Source organism: Nerophis lumbriciformis, linkage group LG01 (genome assembly GCF_033978685.3).
Source record: "Nerophis lumbriciformis linkage group LG01, RoL_Nlum_v2.1, whole genome shotgun sequence".
Lineage (NCBI taxonomy): Eukaryota > Metazoa > Chordata > Actinopteri > Syngnathiformes > Syngnathidae > Nerophis > Nerophis lumbriciformis.
In genome coordinates, this window is record NC_084548.2 from 42,474,342 (window position 1) to 42,489,517 (window position 15,176).

Consider the following 15,176-nt stretch of genomic DNA (forward strand, 5'->3'; position numbering starts at 1 on the left):
CAACAGCTCTGTTCTCTTTAAGTCCTTTATGTACTTTAATGTTTCCCTTTTGCTTTTATGTGTTTTTATCCTATTTTTGTGGACTTTTCGAACCTGTTATGCAACCACATAATTTCCCCATAGTGGGATAATTAGTCTATCCTACCCTATCCAATTCTCAACAATGCAGTTTTAATGCATTACCCCCCCAGACAGGCTGTAAAAGAGGGGCTTACATGTGACTGAAGTGACACTGGCTGGCGGGGTATGCTGTCTGTTGTGGTGTTCAGAGTCTAGCTCTGGTTCCACCAAAAGAGGCTGTCTTGCATGTGCATCTCTAGAAGCAATACACTGAGAAGGTGCCTTTTGAAAGCCATTCCCTCCCTCCATTTGATTAGCAGCCGATACGGTTCTCTCTCTTCTCCATTTGATCAGTGCTACACGGTCCCTAATAGATTTTCCAACAGTCTTCGCGTCACTTTCATGGAAGAATCCAGACTCCACCTAAAATAGAAAGAGTATGACTCCCAGGTTATTTAAAAACTGACTTTTAATGCATTAAAAATGCCACCTTCTTCACATACCATCTCTTGCGCCACCAGTTCTGGGACTTCTTTTTCCAGGTCAAACGCAAACTCAATGGCTCCGCTTTCCTTGTACTTCCCTTTCAATTTCTTATGGTCCTCCACCCACAATTTTAGGGCTATTGATGTCTTTTTCCCATCATCCTCCTCAGCAAGTTCCACCCTCACCCCTGTATCCTCCGCAAAGAAGGCGTGGTTCAGGAGGTCCTTGATTGTGTACCTGTTGAATGTACAGTAAAGAATGAAGTTTGGCACAAATACAGGGATATTTGTTTGTTCTTCATTGTAAAATTACCGTAGTCAATCCGTATTTTTTTCAAATTGATTATTTTATATGAAAGTCCTGCAACCATTGTTGAGCGTCCAGCCAGCGACACGTTAAGTTTAGAAGTCCGACAACATAAATGGTTGAGGGCCATTACAAAAGCACATCTTCAAATTGAAGCAAAAATGATCAAGAATACATTGTCAAATGATTATTTAGAATTAATAAATAAGTAAATAAATACAATAAAATTATACTTGTGTAACAAAACAAGGTTATGCGATTTTTGGTAACAAAAGCATGAGAAAAATACACCTTGATGGCACTTACCTCTCCTCTCTCCTTTGGCAGATGCATTCCCCAATAATCTCCTTGATTTCAGGATCCACAACCTTGTTGTAACTAGCTGGCTTGACTCCCTGAAATCCAAATCAAACATTGGAATGCCACATACCATCAAAGGACAGTGGTTTGAAAATAAATGTAAGTCCAGCTCTATCTTGAAAAACAGTTTTTAAAGAGTATGAGAACAATGCATCATGGAGATCAGTATTGTACTATTGTGTCTAATTTCAAAAAGGTATACCTAGTATGGTGGTGCAAAGCCAAAAAGTGCCATCTTCTTACCAACAAAATACTGAATACAAGAAAGCAGGCAACTCCACCAAGTGTAACATATGCACTCATGTATGCAGGTGGTGTAACAATCGCCGCACTTATATTTGATCAGTTGCCTTTTAATATCCCACAGTGGTCCCAGTGCGGTATTCTGATATGCATACAGTAGAAATACAGAATCAAGAGACAAGCATACTAATGCCAGCGAGACTATAAGGGAATATTAAAAGATTTCCTTCATTTTACACCTTGGCAAGTCTCAATGTGGAGGATCAATATTTACCATTATATTAGGTATCTATGCTTGGAGACATCTAACATTTTTATTATTTGTCATTCTACTTGGCTAATTGTAAGTGAGCATAAAAAAGCGAAAAGTAAATAAATACCCGGTGATTATTTTGTGCTGAAAAGGAGAGGCCTAAGAGGCTATACATGGGAAAGGTAGGCAGTAAAGACAGCCTCAAACACATAGCCATGATAGTGCATGATACTGTCTGCCTTGAAGTATCAAAACAAAAAATAACATTTTCCTTGAAACAAGTGGTTCCCTTCATTATCCGAACACAGGAAGAAGGAAAAATTAACTGTGCAACACTTATGCCTCATAATGTTTCCACTGGAGCAAATTAGAACATACAGTGGCAAATGACTTGTGTTTACTGGAGAGGCTACTACCGAAGAAAGACTTTGATAAACACTTCTGAATCTGAGTCACAGAGAAAAGTATGGCAAGTAAGGTTTTACTGTTAATGCACTTTTTCTTATTTCTACAAACGGGAAATCATGTATAAAAGTTGTACTTACACTTGTGACTTTACGGTAAATCTGTGCAGCATTCTGACATTCTGAATAGGGGTATTCCGAGGTGGCCATTTCTAGCATACACATGCCAAAGGCGTAGACATCCACAGCTTCATCATAGTGCTCTTCATACATCTCTGGAGCCATAAACTCTGGAGTGCCTGAAATGACAGATGGAGTATTGTAGGGGAGAACAGGGTGGGTTGTCACACTTCTTAATCTCATTTGAGTTGCTTACCATCAAAACATATTTTATTAGTCATTTTGATTATATACTGAAGCTTAAGGTGTTGGCTTGAAATGTGTATCCCTCTCATTTTACAAGTTGTTGGAACACAATAATAAACTATCAAAGACACTGTGAAACATTATAACAACCAACACCATCACAGAGATGGTTGCCACACACTATAGCAGGTACTGTATATTCAACTAAATGGATTTCTGGGGCCACATTTCTAGAAAACTAAGGACCGGGGGGCCGGATTGTCTCTCTTCATTCGATCCATCCATCTTCTAACGCTTGTCCATTTCCAGGTCGCGGGGGGGCTGGTGTCTATCCCAGCTGCACTGAGGCGGAAGGCAGGGGTACACCCTGGACATGTCGCCACCTCATTGCAGGGCCAACATAGATAGACATTCATTGTTATCCTTGTTTTGTGTGAGTGTCTATAAATTGTTAATAGGTATAAATGTGAGTGTGAATGATTGTTTGTCTATATGTCCCCTGTGATTGGCTGGTGACCAGTCTAGGGTGTACCCCATCTCAATCCCAAAGTCAGTTGGAATAGGGTTCTGCAAACCCGCAACTCTAATGAGGATAAGCAGTATCAAAAATGGATGGATGGATGGATAGATATTTAGTCAGTTACACACAAATTCACAAATAAATTGCCCTGTCTATACAAGAAGAGCACACTGCTGTTTTTGAATGATTTTGAGAAAAAACGTAATTGCAATTTTTTTCTCTGCGATTTTTATATTTCATACATAAAAATGCATAAAACTCTGAAAATAGTGAGTGAAGGAAGACATGTTGCTTTTAGACTGCCAAACAATATATTAGCTCCTGGTGCTACACATTAGAACAATTAGAAATAATTGACTTTCAAAAAAATGTGGCTTTCTGCAGACAGACTCGGAGCTTTTGTCTCCATCATGCTCTTGAACCGAAGAAATAATTGATAAAATAATCAATTAAAAAATGTAATGTAATCATAATATATAATAAAAAATGCAAGTTACCATTTAAAAGGATATACATTTTTATTTCTCATTACAGTAGAATTGTTTACTATTGTACTGTATTTGGAAGGTAAACAACTTTATCCTACATAAATGAACACACAAAATAAAATGGACTCATTTCTGTAAGCAAAATGTTAACTTAAATTAAGATTGGGCATCTTGAAGTGCTTTTTTTTTCCCCAGTTGGAAAAACTAGGTTGGACATTGTCTTTTTGTTTATTGCTATCACGTGATCATGGCATTCTTGCTTGTTCCTCTGTGTTGATGAGCTAATAATGCCCATCTGATTTAAAGCTGAACTATTCCCACAATTGGACATTTGGTTTTGTAATCATATTTTTCTACTCAGCGGCGAGTAGGGAGGCTGTCTGTCCATGCTTCCTGTGTGTGTGTGTGTGTGTGTGTGTGTGTGTGTGTGTGTGTGTGTGTGTGTGTGTGTGTGTGTGTGTGTGTGTGTGTGTGTGTGTGTAAAACTGGCGCACCGCTCTCTGCCCACCGACAAGACAAAGATTGTGAATGACTGAAAAGAGAGCTCACTGTGTTCAGTTAATTATACCTTTAAATAAACGCGCTCAGGTGCTGAGAGTGATGTAAAGAGTAAGACGTCTTTCTCCCTGTTTAAAGCGAGAGACGAAAAAACACGAGGCTCGACAATTCTGATTGAGGAACATTATTACTCAAATGCCAGTAACAGCGGTGAAAAAAACCAAAAACCTCTGCCTCTTGCGGTTATTTAATCGCACTAATTAAAAACTCAATGTCGATTCAATGTCAATTAATTGTGCAGGCCTAGCACCTATTGTAAAATGCTAGACAAAGACAGTGTTGGTAATAACAGCGTTACTAACGGTGTTTTATTTTCAGTAACGAGTAATCAAATTAATTACTGTTCCAATCGTTGCAAAGCTGTTGCCGTTACAGAGAATGTGAAGTGGCTCCTTACTACACTTTGGTTAAATGAAGCGCAAGGTCTCAGGTTTCGGCCACACATCAGCTCCCTGAAGAGCAGTGTTGGGTTAGTTACTGAAAACCAGTAACTAGTTACAGTTACTAGTTACTTTATTTCAAAAGTAACTCAGTTACTAACTCAGTTACTTACACCAAAAAGTAATGCGTTACTGTGAAAAGTAACTATTTAGTTACTTCTTTTTTTTTTAAAGCTCCCATTAATGCCATTTTTGCCTTCATTTCAGTACTGTTATTGCACTGGAGAATAATACAATCTGTTGATCAACTTGACATGCATTTTTATTTTCCTTTTAACATAATTAATGAAAAACAGTGCAACATAAAAAGGCATTCCTCCTTTCTTTAAACTTGGACCAATGACCATGAATAAAAAACAAGTTAAAGTGCAACATAAGAAGGCACATCATCTTCCTTGAAACATAAAGCCTGACATCTGGAGTGATGCTGCTGTCTTCCACACTTGGAGCCATGGATTGTAGAATACTTGTTTTCAGTGGCAGGATCATTGACACAGATGGGGAAGTTTCAGTGCTCAGTAGAGATGGAAAACTTTTGAGGGGTTTAAGCACCTGGAGGACCTCACCTGCCACTCTCACATCATCATCAGACAGGGTGACATTTGTCTTCAGGGTGTTGTGGGTCAATGCAGAGTATATAGCTGCCTGCTGCTCCAACATATCATAAGTGGAGTTCCACCTCGTTGGGACATCATGTATGAGCAGGCAGCTTTAGCATTTCTTGCTTTGTCTTAAGCACATGAGCAGCTGTTGTGCTTGGGTGGAAGTAAGAAACCTTCCTGATTCTCCCAAAGAGGCGCTCCATCCTATTGACTGAGATTCCCTTCTGTGATGCCAAATTCACTACATGTGCAAAGCACCTATCTGTGGTCCCAGTCCTGCCTCATTCTCTGTAATTATTTGATTTTTGGCATTATCACGTGTGACTGGGATATCTTTATCTTCCAGTCCTCCACTGCTTGTGTCAGTACCTGCGCAAGGTGACTCTCGTAGAGGGGGCGTGTCTTCTCATCTCCCAGTCTGCTGTGATGAAGTGAGCGCTTATAGTTCCCCTGGACTTCCACCCGTCTGTCATGAGCGCAACAGCTGATGCTCGGGATAGTTCATCCACAACTTTTTTCTTCTCCTGCTCATAAAGATCTGGCACAATCTTATTGCTGAAGTGGGTGCGCGACGGGATGTCGTAACGTGGTTCAAGCACGTTCAGCATGTGTTTAAAACCCTCGTTTTGCACAACCGAGTCTGCACTTATAAACACACCGATTCAATGGCGCTGGGCGTTCAAGCTCCTCCGTTACTCCGCTCGCCATGACCACGCTGTGTGTGGACTGAACGTGCCCACAACTTTTTTTTTTGTTTCATATATCAAACCGCGGATCAGTTGTGTGCCTCATCCCCTCCCCACACCCACACACACACACACATAGACCGCGCCTCTTTTCTTCTCTCCGGCTTGTGACAGAGGAAGATTCAGAAGAACGACACCGCTGCGCTTCTGTTTCTAGCCGATACTACATCAAAAGTAACGTAAAATAACGCAGTAACGCATCATGTAGTAACGGTAACTAAATTACTGAATTAAAAAAAATAACGCGTTAGATTACTAGTTACCGCCGAAACTAACGGCGTTACAGTAACGCGTTACTTTGTAACGCGTTAGTCCCAACACTGCTGAAGAGAGAAGGTGTGGGGATGACGACCCCATTGTAAATGCGCTGATGATTGGCTGGGTGGGCGGATCGTGCCCTGTTTACGCTGTCTCACTGCACACTCTGACTGACACACAACAAGACCGCGATAACTCCAATGAGCCGGAGCCAGGGAAATTCAAAGGTAGCATTGTCAAACTGTATGGGGCGGTATAGCTCGGTTGGTAGAGCGGCCGTGCCAGCAACTTCAGGGTTGCAGGTTCGATCCCCGCTTCCGCCATCCTAGTCACTGTCGTTGTGTCCTTGGGCAAGACATTTTACCCACCTGCTCCCAGTGCCACCCACACTGGTTTAAAAATGTAACTTAGATATTGGGTTTCACAATGTAAAGCGCTTTGAGTCACTTGAGAAAAGCGCTATATAAATATAATTCACCTTACTTCACTTCACAACTAAAAGATAACCGGCAGACTTTTCGTTCAATGAATTTAAAGGCAAGGATGTTCATGTAACATGCACGCTATGCCCAGGAAAATAAGAGTGTATCCACGTCTGCCTCAACTCGAATCTTATCAAATAAACTCAACACAAGTCAACATGACACTTGTTGCTGCTACTACCCAACCTTAAGCCCAAAAACGCCCCTGTGCCAACTTTTTTGCAATGTGTTGCTGCCATTAAATTCTAAGTTAATGATTATTTTCAAATAAAAATTAAGTTTCTCAGTTCGAACATCAAATATCTCGTCTTTGCAGTATATGCAATTGAATATAAGTTGAAAAGGATTTGCAAATCATTGTATTCTGTTTTTATTTACACAACGTGCCAACTTCACTGGTTCTGAGTTTTGTGTGTGTACGGTATATATATATATATATATATATATATATATATATATATATATATATATATATATATATATACACATACACACATATATATATATACACATACACACACATTATATATATATATGTATACACACATTATATATATATATATATATATATATATACATACACACATATATACATACACACACACATATATATATATATATATGTATATACACATTATATATATATATATATATATATATATATACACACACATTTTATATATATATATATATATATACACACACACACACATTATATATATATATATATATACAAACATATATATATATATATGTATATATATATATACACACACACACACACACATATATATACATGTGTATATATATAGTATATATATATATATATATACACACATTTTTTATATATATATTTATATATATATATATATATGTATATATATACACACACACACACACATATATATACATGTGTGTATATATATATATATATATATATATATATATATATATATATATATATATATATATATTTAAGAGTTGGATAGTGTTCTGTTTATTGTGCAGTGATATACAGGTACAAAGAATTGCACTACTTAAAGGCCACATTTTCTTCGTCTTTTTACCCAATTTGTGGGACCGTATCAGGTTTTGTACTTTCAATATTTCATATTGTTACTTGAGGAATATTTATTTAGCATACATTTTTATTTCTATGTATATCATATTGCACTCTGCAATCTATTGCATTCAGATAAATAACATGTTTTAAGTACTGTATACAGTGTTTTTATTATTCAATCTGTTAATATAAACATATTTGACAATAATGATGGTGTAGACTGTAATAGCATATAGAACATGAAAAATAACTTCAGTTACTTAGCTGAGTAGTCAATTACTCTTACAATGAGGTAACTGAATTACTAACTCAATTACTTTTTGGGAGAAGTAACTGTAACTAATTACTTTTTTAAGGTAAGATTACCAACGCTGGTCAGCGATCTTTTATATGACATAGCTCTTGTGTTTTTAGAAATCTGCTGCAAAAATGTGAGTCTCTTCCAAGTTTTTATTAACTGAACTTGCAGTCCGGTGTGATGTCATTCCTGGGACTGATTTGGCCAATTGAAAAGCCCTTCACTGATTGTCATGTTATTTTAATAGGAATACTCTTTCTTTCTTTCTTTTTTTTTTTTTTAAAAGGGCAAGAGGGCAAAAATAAATTTGCAAGTTTAATTGACATGTTTAAAAATACTGCATCATCATACGAAATAATAATAATAATATAAATTAGATTTATATAGCGCTTTTCATGACATTCAAAGCATTAATGACTTGAGCAAGGTACATAAACAGTAAACACATCTTTAGGTACTGTGTATGCGAATGTGAATGAATGTAAGAATATACAAGTATATGTAACAACCACAACTGGTTTGCTAGCTAATGACAATCTAGAGAAGAGTAGATTACCCTTCCTGACCAGCGTTGGACAATATTTCAAGAAGGCAGAAACGCCTGAAATACAATAACAGAGATAAAAGTAAGTGTAAGTGTCCTCTTATTTAAATGTTCTATCTGCATTTTAATATTATCATCTAGTTTAATTATAATGTAGCACGCAGCGGTAAGAGAGACACATTCAGATGTAAATAATTGTCTCAGAAAAATAGCTCACATAAGAAGTAGTTCTCTTTTTGATTATTGTTACATTTAATTATTGTATTTCCCCTTTTTGGGGGGTATTTTTAATATGCTTAATGTGTTTTGTGTACAGTGTGAGCGACTTAAGAGGTAATTTATGTATGTTATAAGATCCAACTTACACTAAAACTGGACTTCCATCACAGGAGGAACAGATGAGTATTGCACAATAAAAAGGTAGCTTTAGAATTAGTCTAATTCAAAACACAGTTTTGTACAGGATATGTAAGCCCCATATCTCCATCAGTTTAGGGGTCATTGGTCTGGAAAACGTTTCATAAAGAGATGTAAACGCCAATAAGATATATACTGAGGCGCAAAATATTTACAATTTGACATGAAAAACACAAAAAGTTCTCTCGCCTCAAGTTCAGCTGTCTTAATCTAGGTGGGTGAGCTCTGATCCTAATTTTAATCAATTTCCATACCACAATTTGGCGGTGAGATATGAGTGTGACACCCAATCAACTTTGTTATCCTCAAGGCTAATTTATTTCTCTGCTGTGATCACGATATTTAAATCTAGCAAAAGATTGCAGTGTCTTACCTATGACACTCTTTGCAAAAGAGGCTGCCTTCAGTGTTGCCAGTCCTAAATCTCCAATCTTGACAGACCCTGTAGGTCCAGTGATGAATATGTTATCACATTTCAGGTCCCTATGAATTATGGGAGGAGTTCTTGTGTGGAGAAAGTGAAGGCCTTTCAGGATCTGTCTGCACCAGCTCCTTAGCACCTTGGGCTTCATTACCTTGAACCTCTTCAGATAGCTGCAGAAGGGAATGAGAGCACACTTTCAGGCACTTTGTTTTTGACATATTTTCAGTATATCAGACAGACTTAATTCATTTTGTACAATTTGTGTGGTGTTTCTTCCAACCTATATTTGAAGCTGTTATCAATTTTCTTCAGTCCACTCACGTTTTTAGTGTCCCTGATGTCATAAGCTCCGTTACTAAAACAATGCACTTCTTCCCTTTGAGCGGAGACTCCCAAAAGTCATAAAAGCGGACAATGTTTGGGTGTTGAAGACCTTTCAGCATTTCAGCCTCTTCCTTAAAGCGCTGACGTTCCACTTTTGACAGCTTACGATCCTAAGGAAAAAGGGGAGTTTCTATTAATAAAAACAATAAATATCATGAATAAGTGACATTAGAATCATTACATTGAAGAAGCCATCACCATTACACAGAGAAAGGAAGATCAGCGGCTTTTCTAAATGACTCAACATGCCTGTCTGCTCAATGTGAGTAACATAAAATGTCTATTTATTTTTTACCACAACATTTGTAGCTGAAATATATCGAAAGTCAATGCAAGTGAATGAGACAGCAAAGGGTGAGTGTGTGGGGCTTAATCATCACATCAGTGGCCACACCCTCTCCACACTGCAGCTAGAGGCTTTGTTGTCATCTATCTCCTCCATCTTTCATAATTTTCTTCAATATCTTGCCATCTCACCCACTACCTTAAGCTTCCTCCCTTCCCTCATTGCTGCAACCCATGTGCCGCTCTACACCCCTTAAACCAACCACTCCCTTCTAGATCAGCAACAATGCCCTGCACATGAACAACAGAAGGGCTCATCTAGTGGAAACTGCACTGTGTCCCATTCCCTGCCGGGCTGCTGCAAGGAGCAAATTGCTCTAAGGAGTGCCAAGTGTTGCCTTGCTGCATTTTCATTTTTCTCCCCTTATAGCAGCAGTGAATTACATAATGCACAACCCCACCCTCGCAGAGATGGACGACAAACTTGAAAGCTATAAGACATTTTATTATCTAACCACAATTACCTCCAGTTAGATAAAACAGTACAAGGCCACGTAGAAATAAAAAATCATTTCAAAATGAATCATGTGTGAAACGATGTGTAAGTGTGAACCTGACATATCAGGTTTTGTGTGTGGAAATTCGGGGTGGGGATTTTCACTGCACTCTTCCGAAGAGTCATGAATAATTCACCTCTGCAGAAACCCTTTTTTCTACTGAGGCAAACTGAGCAAAGGAGGGCTATGTCTTCCCAACATGGCCTGGGTTATCCCCAAAGAACTGCACCTAGCATTCACAAAGAGGTGGTATAGAGATGACCTGTATCAAGCAAATTCAAAAAAGGTTTTCCCTTCCCCCTCTTGTTCCTATTTAGAGTCCACCTTTCATCATCTTTGCAGTCCTCTTACTGAAATATTTCTTCTTGCCCTCCCAATACCCAATTATAGTCAGAACACTCCCTCATAATAGACAGTGGGGCTTTTACATAATTCAGAGACCACATGTAGGCACTGAGGTGTTGTACACAGCAGGGTGAGACACTTGGACAGCGCAAATGTCGCATAGCTACATACTGTAGATACAGTATGTGCTCTCACACACATGCACACGCACTCTAGAAAAAGGAGCATCAGTACAGAAAACTTGCTCATTCAATAATCATCGTTGTCATAAAAAAACTTTCAGATGGGGCTGAAATTACATCAATGATACAGGCCTGCAAGATTTTTAAATGTTAGTAGGCGTATGCTTCGACACAATTGCACTGGTGACTAAGCAGAAGGCAAGTAAAGATACACTAACTTGTGAGCTAAGTAGGAAGCAGAATACAGCATCAAATCATGTCAGCCACTATTTCAGCAATCAGAACGCTACAAAGTAAAAAAAAAAATTGTAGGTGGTATCTTAGCCAGGGCTGCGGATGGCCGGGATGGCCTAAAATCTATATTACTTTTTTTTGTTTTTGTCCTGTTCAGCTACTCAGGCAAATCATATTGTTGGTGTAGATGCCCATATCTGCTGTACATATCAGGTTTTGAGTGTGGAAATTCGGGGTGGGGATTTTCACTGCACTCTTCCGAAGAGTCATGAATAATTCACCTCTGCAGAAACCCTTTTTTCTACTGAGGCAAACTGAGCAAAGGAGGGCTATGTCTTCCCAACATGGCCTGGGTTATCCCCAAAGAACTGCACCTAGCATTCACAAAGAGGCGGTATAGAGATGACCTGTATCAAGCAAATTCAAAAAAGGTTTTCCCTTCCCCCTCTTGTTCCTATTTAGAGTCCACCTTTCATCATCTTTGCAGTCCTCTTACTGAAATATTTCTTCTTGCCCTCCCAATACCCAATTATAGTCAGAACACTCCCTCATAATAGACAGTGGGGCTTTTACATAATTCAGAGACCACATGTAGGCACTGAGGTGTTGTACACAGCAGGGTGAGACACTTGGACAGCGCAAATGTCGCATAGCTACATACTGTAGATACAGTATGTGCTCTCACACACATGCACACGCACTCTAGAAAAAGGAGCATCAGTACAGAAAACTTGCTCATTCAATAATCATCGTTGTCATAAAAAAACTTTCAGATGGGGCTGAAATTACATCAATGATACAGGCCTGCAAGATTTTTAAATGTTAGTAGGCGTATGCTTCGACACAATTGCACTGGTGACTAAGCAGAAGGCAAGTAAAGATACACTAACTTGTGAGCAAAGTAGGAAGCAGAATACAGCATCAAATCATGTCAGCCACTATTTCAGCAATCAGAACGCTACAAAGTAAAAAAAAATTGTAGGTGGTATCTTAGCCAGGGCTGCGGATGGCCGGGATGGCCTAAAATCTATATTACTTTTTTTTGTTTTTGTCCTGTTCAGCTACTCAGGCAAATCATATTGTTGGTGTAGATGCCCATATCTGCTGTACAGATTTACTTTACAAAAGAGAAGTGTGGGATAATTCTGTTATTGCCTTAGTTATATTTGACTTTATTAAATTTATTTATTTAATGTTTGGCGCAGCCGGACCGGAGCAGGAGGGGATAGAAAGAAGGGGGAAAAAAGAGGGAAATTGAGGGGATAAGAAGGGGATAAGACAGAGACAACAAAAACAACAGAACAACATCAGCAAATGCACAAATATGATCCAAAAAATAATAGCAAAGAACTAGTTACTGAAGTAGATAGTAATAACACAGAAATTACAATGAACATTATTGCACTACAAACGGAACAATAAAAATAACAATGGAAATAACTATACTGATAATGAATAATAATAATAATAATTGCCTCAATTATCAACAATACAATTTTTTGACATGCAACAATAAATATATGCAATAAAAACTTGAATTACAAAAGAAGGCAGATAAATGAGGATTGTTAAAGTAAAAATAAGTTCAGCTTTATCAGGCTGCCGTGTTTTACTCAGTTTCCCCTGGGCTGGCAGTAAGGTTTAAAACTACTTTTCAGCCACCCAGCTGCTATACTACATTAGCTTAGTTAGCACAGGCTATGGGGAGAGGCTAAACATTTGACACAGAGAGAAGCTATCGCTAGCTGCTATGCTAAGTCACTAACAGAAGTGATCAACATAAACAGATGAGATTAGTGATAACATTGCTACAAGGAGAGATATAGGTTCTCAAGCACTTTGCTGTATGTGTAAATAAAGCTGTAGTCATTCACCAAAAGGCAAATGCAGTCGCTGACCAAAGCATAGCATCACTCCAGGGTGAGCCAAAGAGGATGCCCTGTGCTTCGCCTGTCAGGCGCAGGGAAGAGCAAAAAACCGGAACAAAGGCACATCAAAAGATACCAGTATGGCTGTAATGTCTTTACTATACAGTATGTATTAAGTATAATATAATACTGTATATCTCGCCGCCCTGGTTTGTATGTACAATATATTTGTCTCCCAGAATGTGCGGGAGCCAAAGTAAAGCCCCAGCCACCCAGAGAGCCCAACCAAAAACAGCAGGTGCGGTACCCAGGGAACAAGGGACCGCAGGCCCCATGCAGGCAGGCCGGCCGGCCAGCGATAGGGCCCCAGAACCAGGCCCACCGTGGCAGGCCAGCAGCAGGCCATAGACAGAGGCACCCGGCAGATGACAAGGCACCGGAGAAGCAGGGGACAGCCAGCCCCCAAGCCAACAAGAGACCATACTCCACGCGGGCAGAAAGACGGGTCGCCCCGCCTTGAGGGGCCCAGAAACTCCCCGCAATCAACTGGGCCCCCACGAGTCCAACCCACACCCAGGAGAGAGCACTGCAGGGGCCGCCCCACTCAAGACGACCACAGCAGGACCGCTCAGCACGGGGCCATAGAAACAACTCGCCCCACCTATACCTATATATACACACACACACACACACACACACACACACACACACACACACACACACACACACACACACACACACAAGCATTTTTCTAATGAAATTAATCAATATATTTGATTAATCATTGCAGTCCTAACCTAAGTATATTGAATAAGAAAGCTCTTGTATTACAGTAACAGACATGGTCCCTGCTGTTATTTGGTGATGTTCATGATCTTGATGTAAATAGAGGTTTCCGGTTAGAAGAAATAGCAAATCAACACACATGGTGATGAGCGTGCAGAGAGAAAAAGGATGCAAGTCACTTGGCATACATTTAGCTCAATTTGCACCATACATGATGAGTTACCATATAGTGCCGAGCAACCTGGCTATTAATGTGTGTATCAAATGACTGATTGTGTGGCTAATGTGCACAAGAGTACAAGCGGACTTTGCTTTACATGCATACATGTCTATTTTCAATAGGGCTGTCAAAATTAATTAACTAATGCGGATTAATCCATCCTCATCATTAACCTGATTAAATTTTTAACACAAATAATCCATCTGCAGCGCTGAGTGACTTAAAATCTCTAATCTGCCGACAGCAGATACGCGGTTACCCACATAAGTATGTCTGTCACACTGTGACATCACAGTGTGCCCACTGTTAAAAAAGACTGAAAAACACAACGTTGAGAGGCATCCAACCCTGTCGGCAATTCTCACGCTTAAATGCCTGAACATTGTAATTTGACGCTTTGGTAATGTTTAAAACATTTATAGGACAGAAACAAGGAAAATCATCTAACCTTTAAGTCTATATACCATACTCCCTTCTTTCTTGAGTATTTTTGATTAATGCAAAAAGTTATAATTATTTTGGGTAAAAATGGAAGATATTTAGTTGTGATGAATCAAAAAATTAATCCACAGCAACCCTGTCATTAATCTAATAAATTGTTTTAATTATTTGAAAGCACAATTTAAGACAATAGAATAAAGACAAAATATATAATGTATTGTAGTGGCTTTTTTTCCCAAACCATTGATCATTGCACATTTTCTGTATTGTGATAACTAACAAAATATATTGTGACACTATCACATGTAAATTCCCACCCCATTCTGTAAACCCTGTGGACCAGCGAGCCATCCATCCATCCATTTTCTACCGCTTGTCCCTTTCGGGGTTGCGGGGGGTGCTGGAGCCAGTGGGATTTATTGTTGAAAGCAGTGCCTGTCTTGTTAGGTCTTACTTGGATTAAGATACTCCAACTTCCTGTGGCTTAAACTAAATGCTAATGCTTACAAATACTTATTTGACCCATATATTTCCAATCACTATACATACTTTCTAC

The 15,176-nt window shown here is 38.9% G+C and overlaps 1 protein-coding gene across 3 annotated transcripts in view; it reads right to left on the bottom strand.

The window, feature by feature from the left end:
* The window catches only part of LOC133620561 (serine/threonine-protein kinase WNK2), a 54,652-nt gene that overhangs the window by 26,788 nt on the left and 12,688 nt on the right, over positions 1-15,176 (bottom strand). For all 3 annotated transcript variants that reach the window (XM_061982150.2, XM_061982162.1, XM_061982155.2), the window contains exons 3-8: positions 9,640-9,812; positions 9,268-9,488; positions 2,254-2,411; positions 1,159-1,247; positions 564-783; positions 216-483 (exon numbers count right to left, since the gene is read on the bottom strand). In XM_061982150.2, the coding sequence (XP_061838134.1) occupies positions 216-483; positions 564-783; positions 1,159-1,247; positions 2,254-2,411; positions 9,268-9,488; positions 9,640-9,812 (1,129 nt within the window). The remainder of the gene's footprint in view (positions 1-215; positions 484-563; positions 784-1,158; positions 1,248-2,253; positions 2,412-9,267; positions 9,489-9,639; positions 9,813-15,176) is intronic.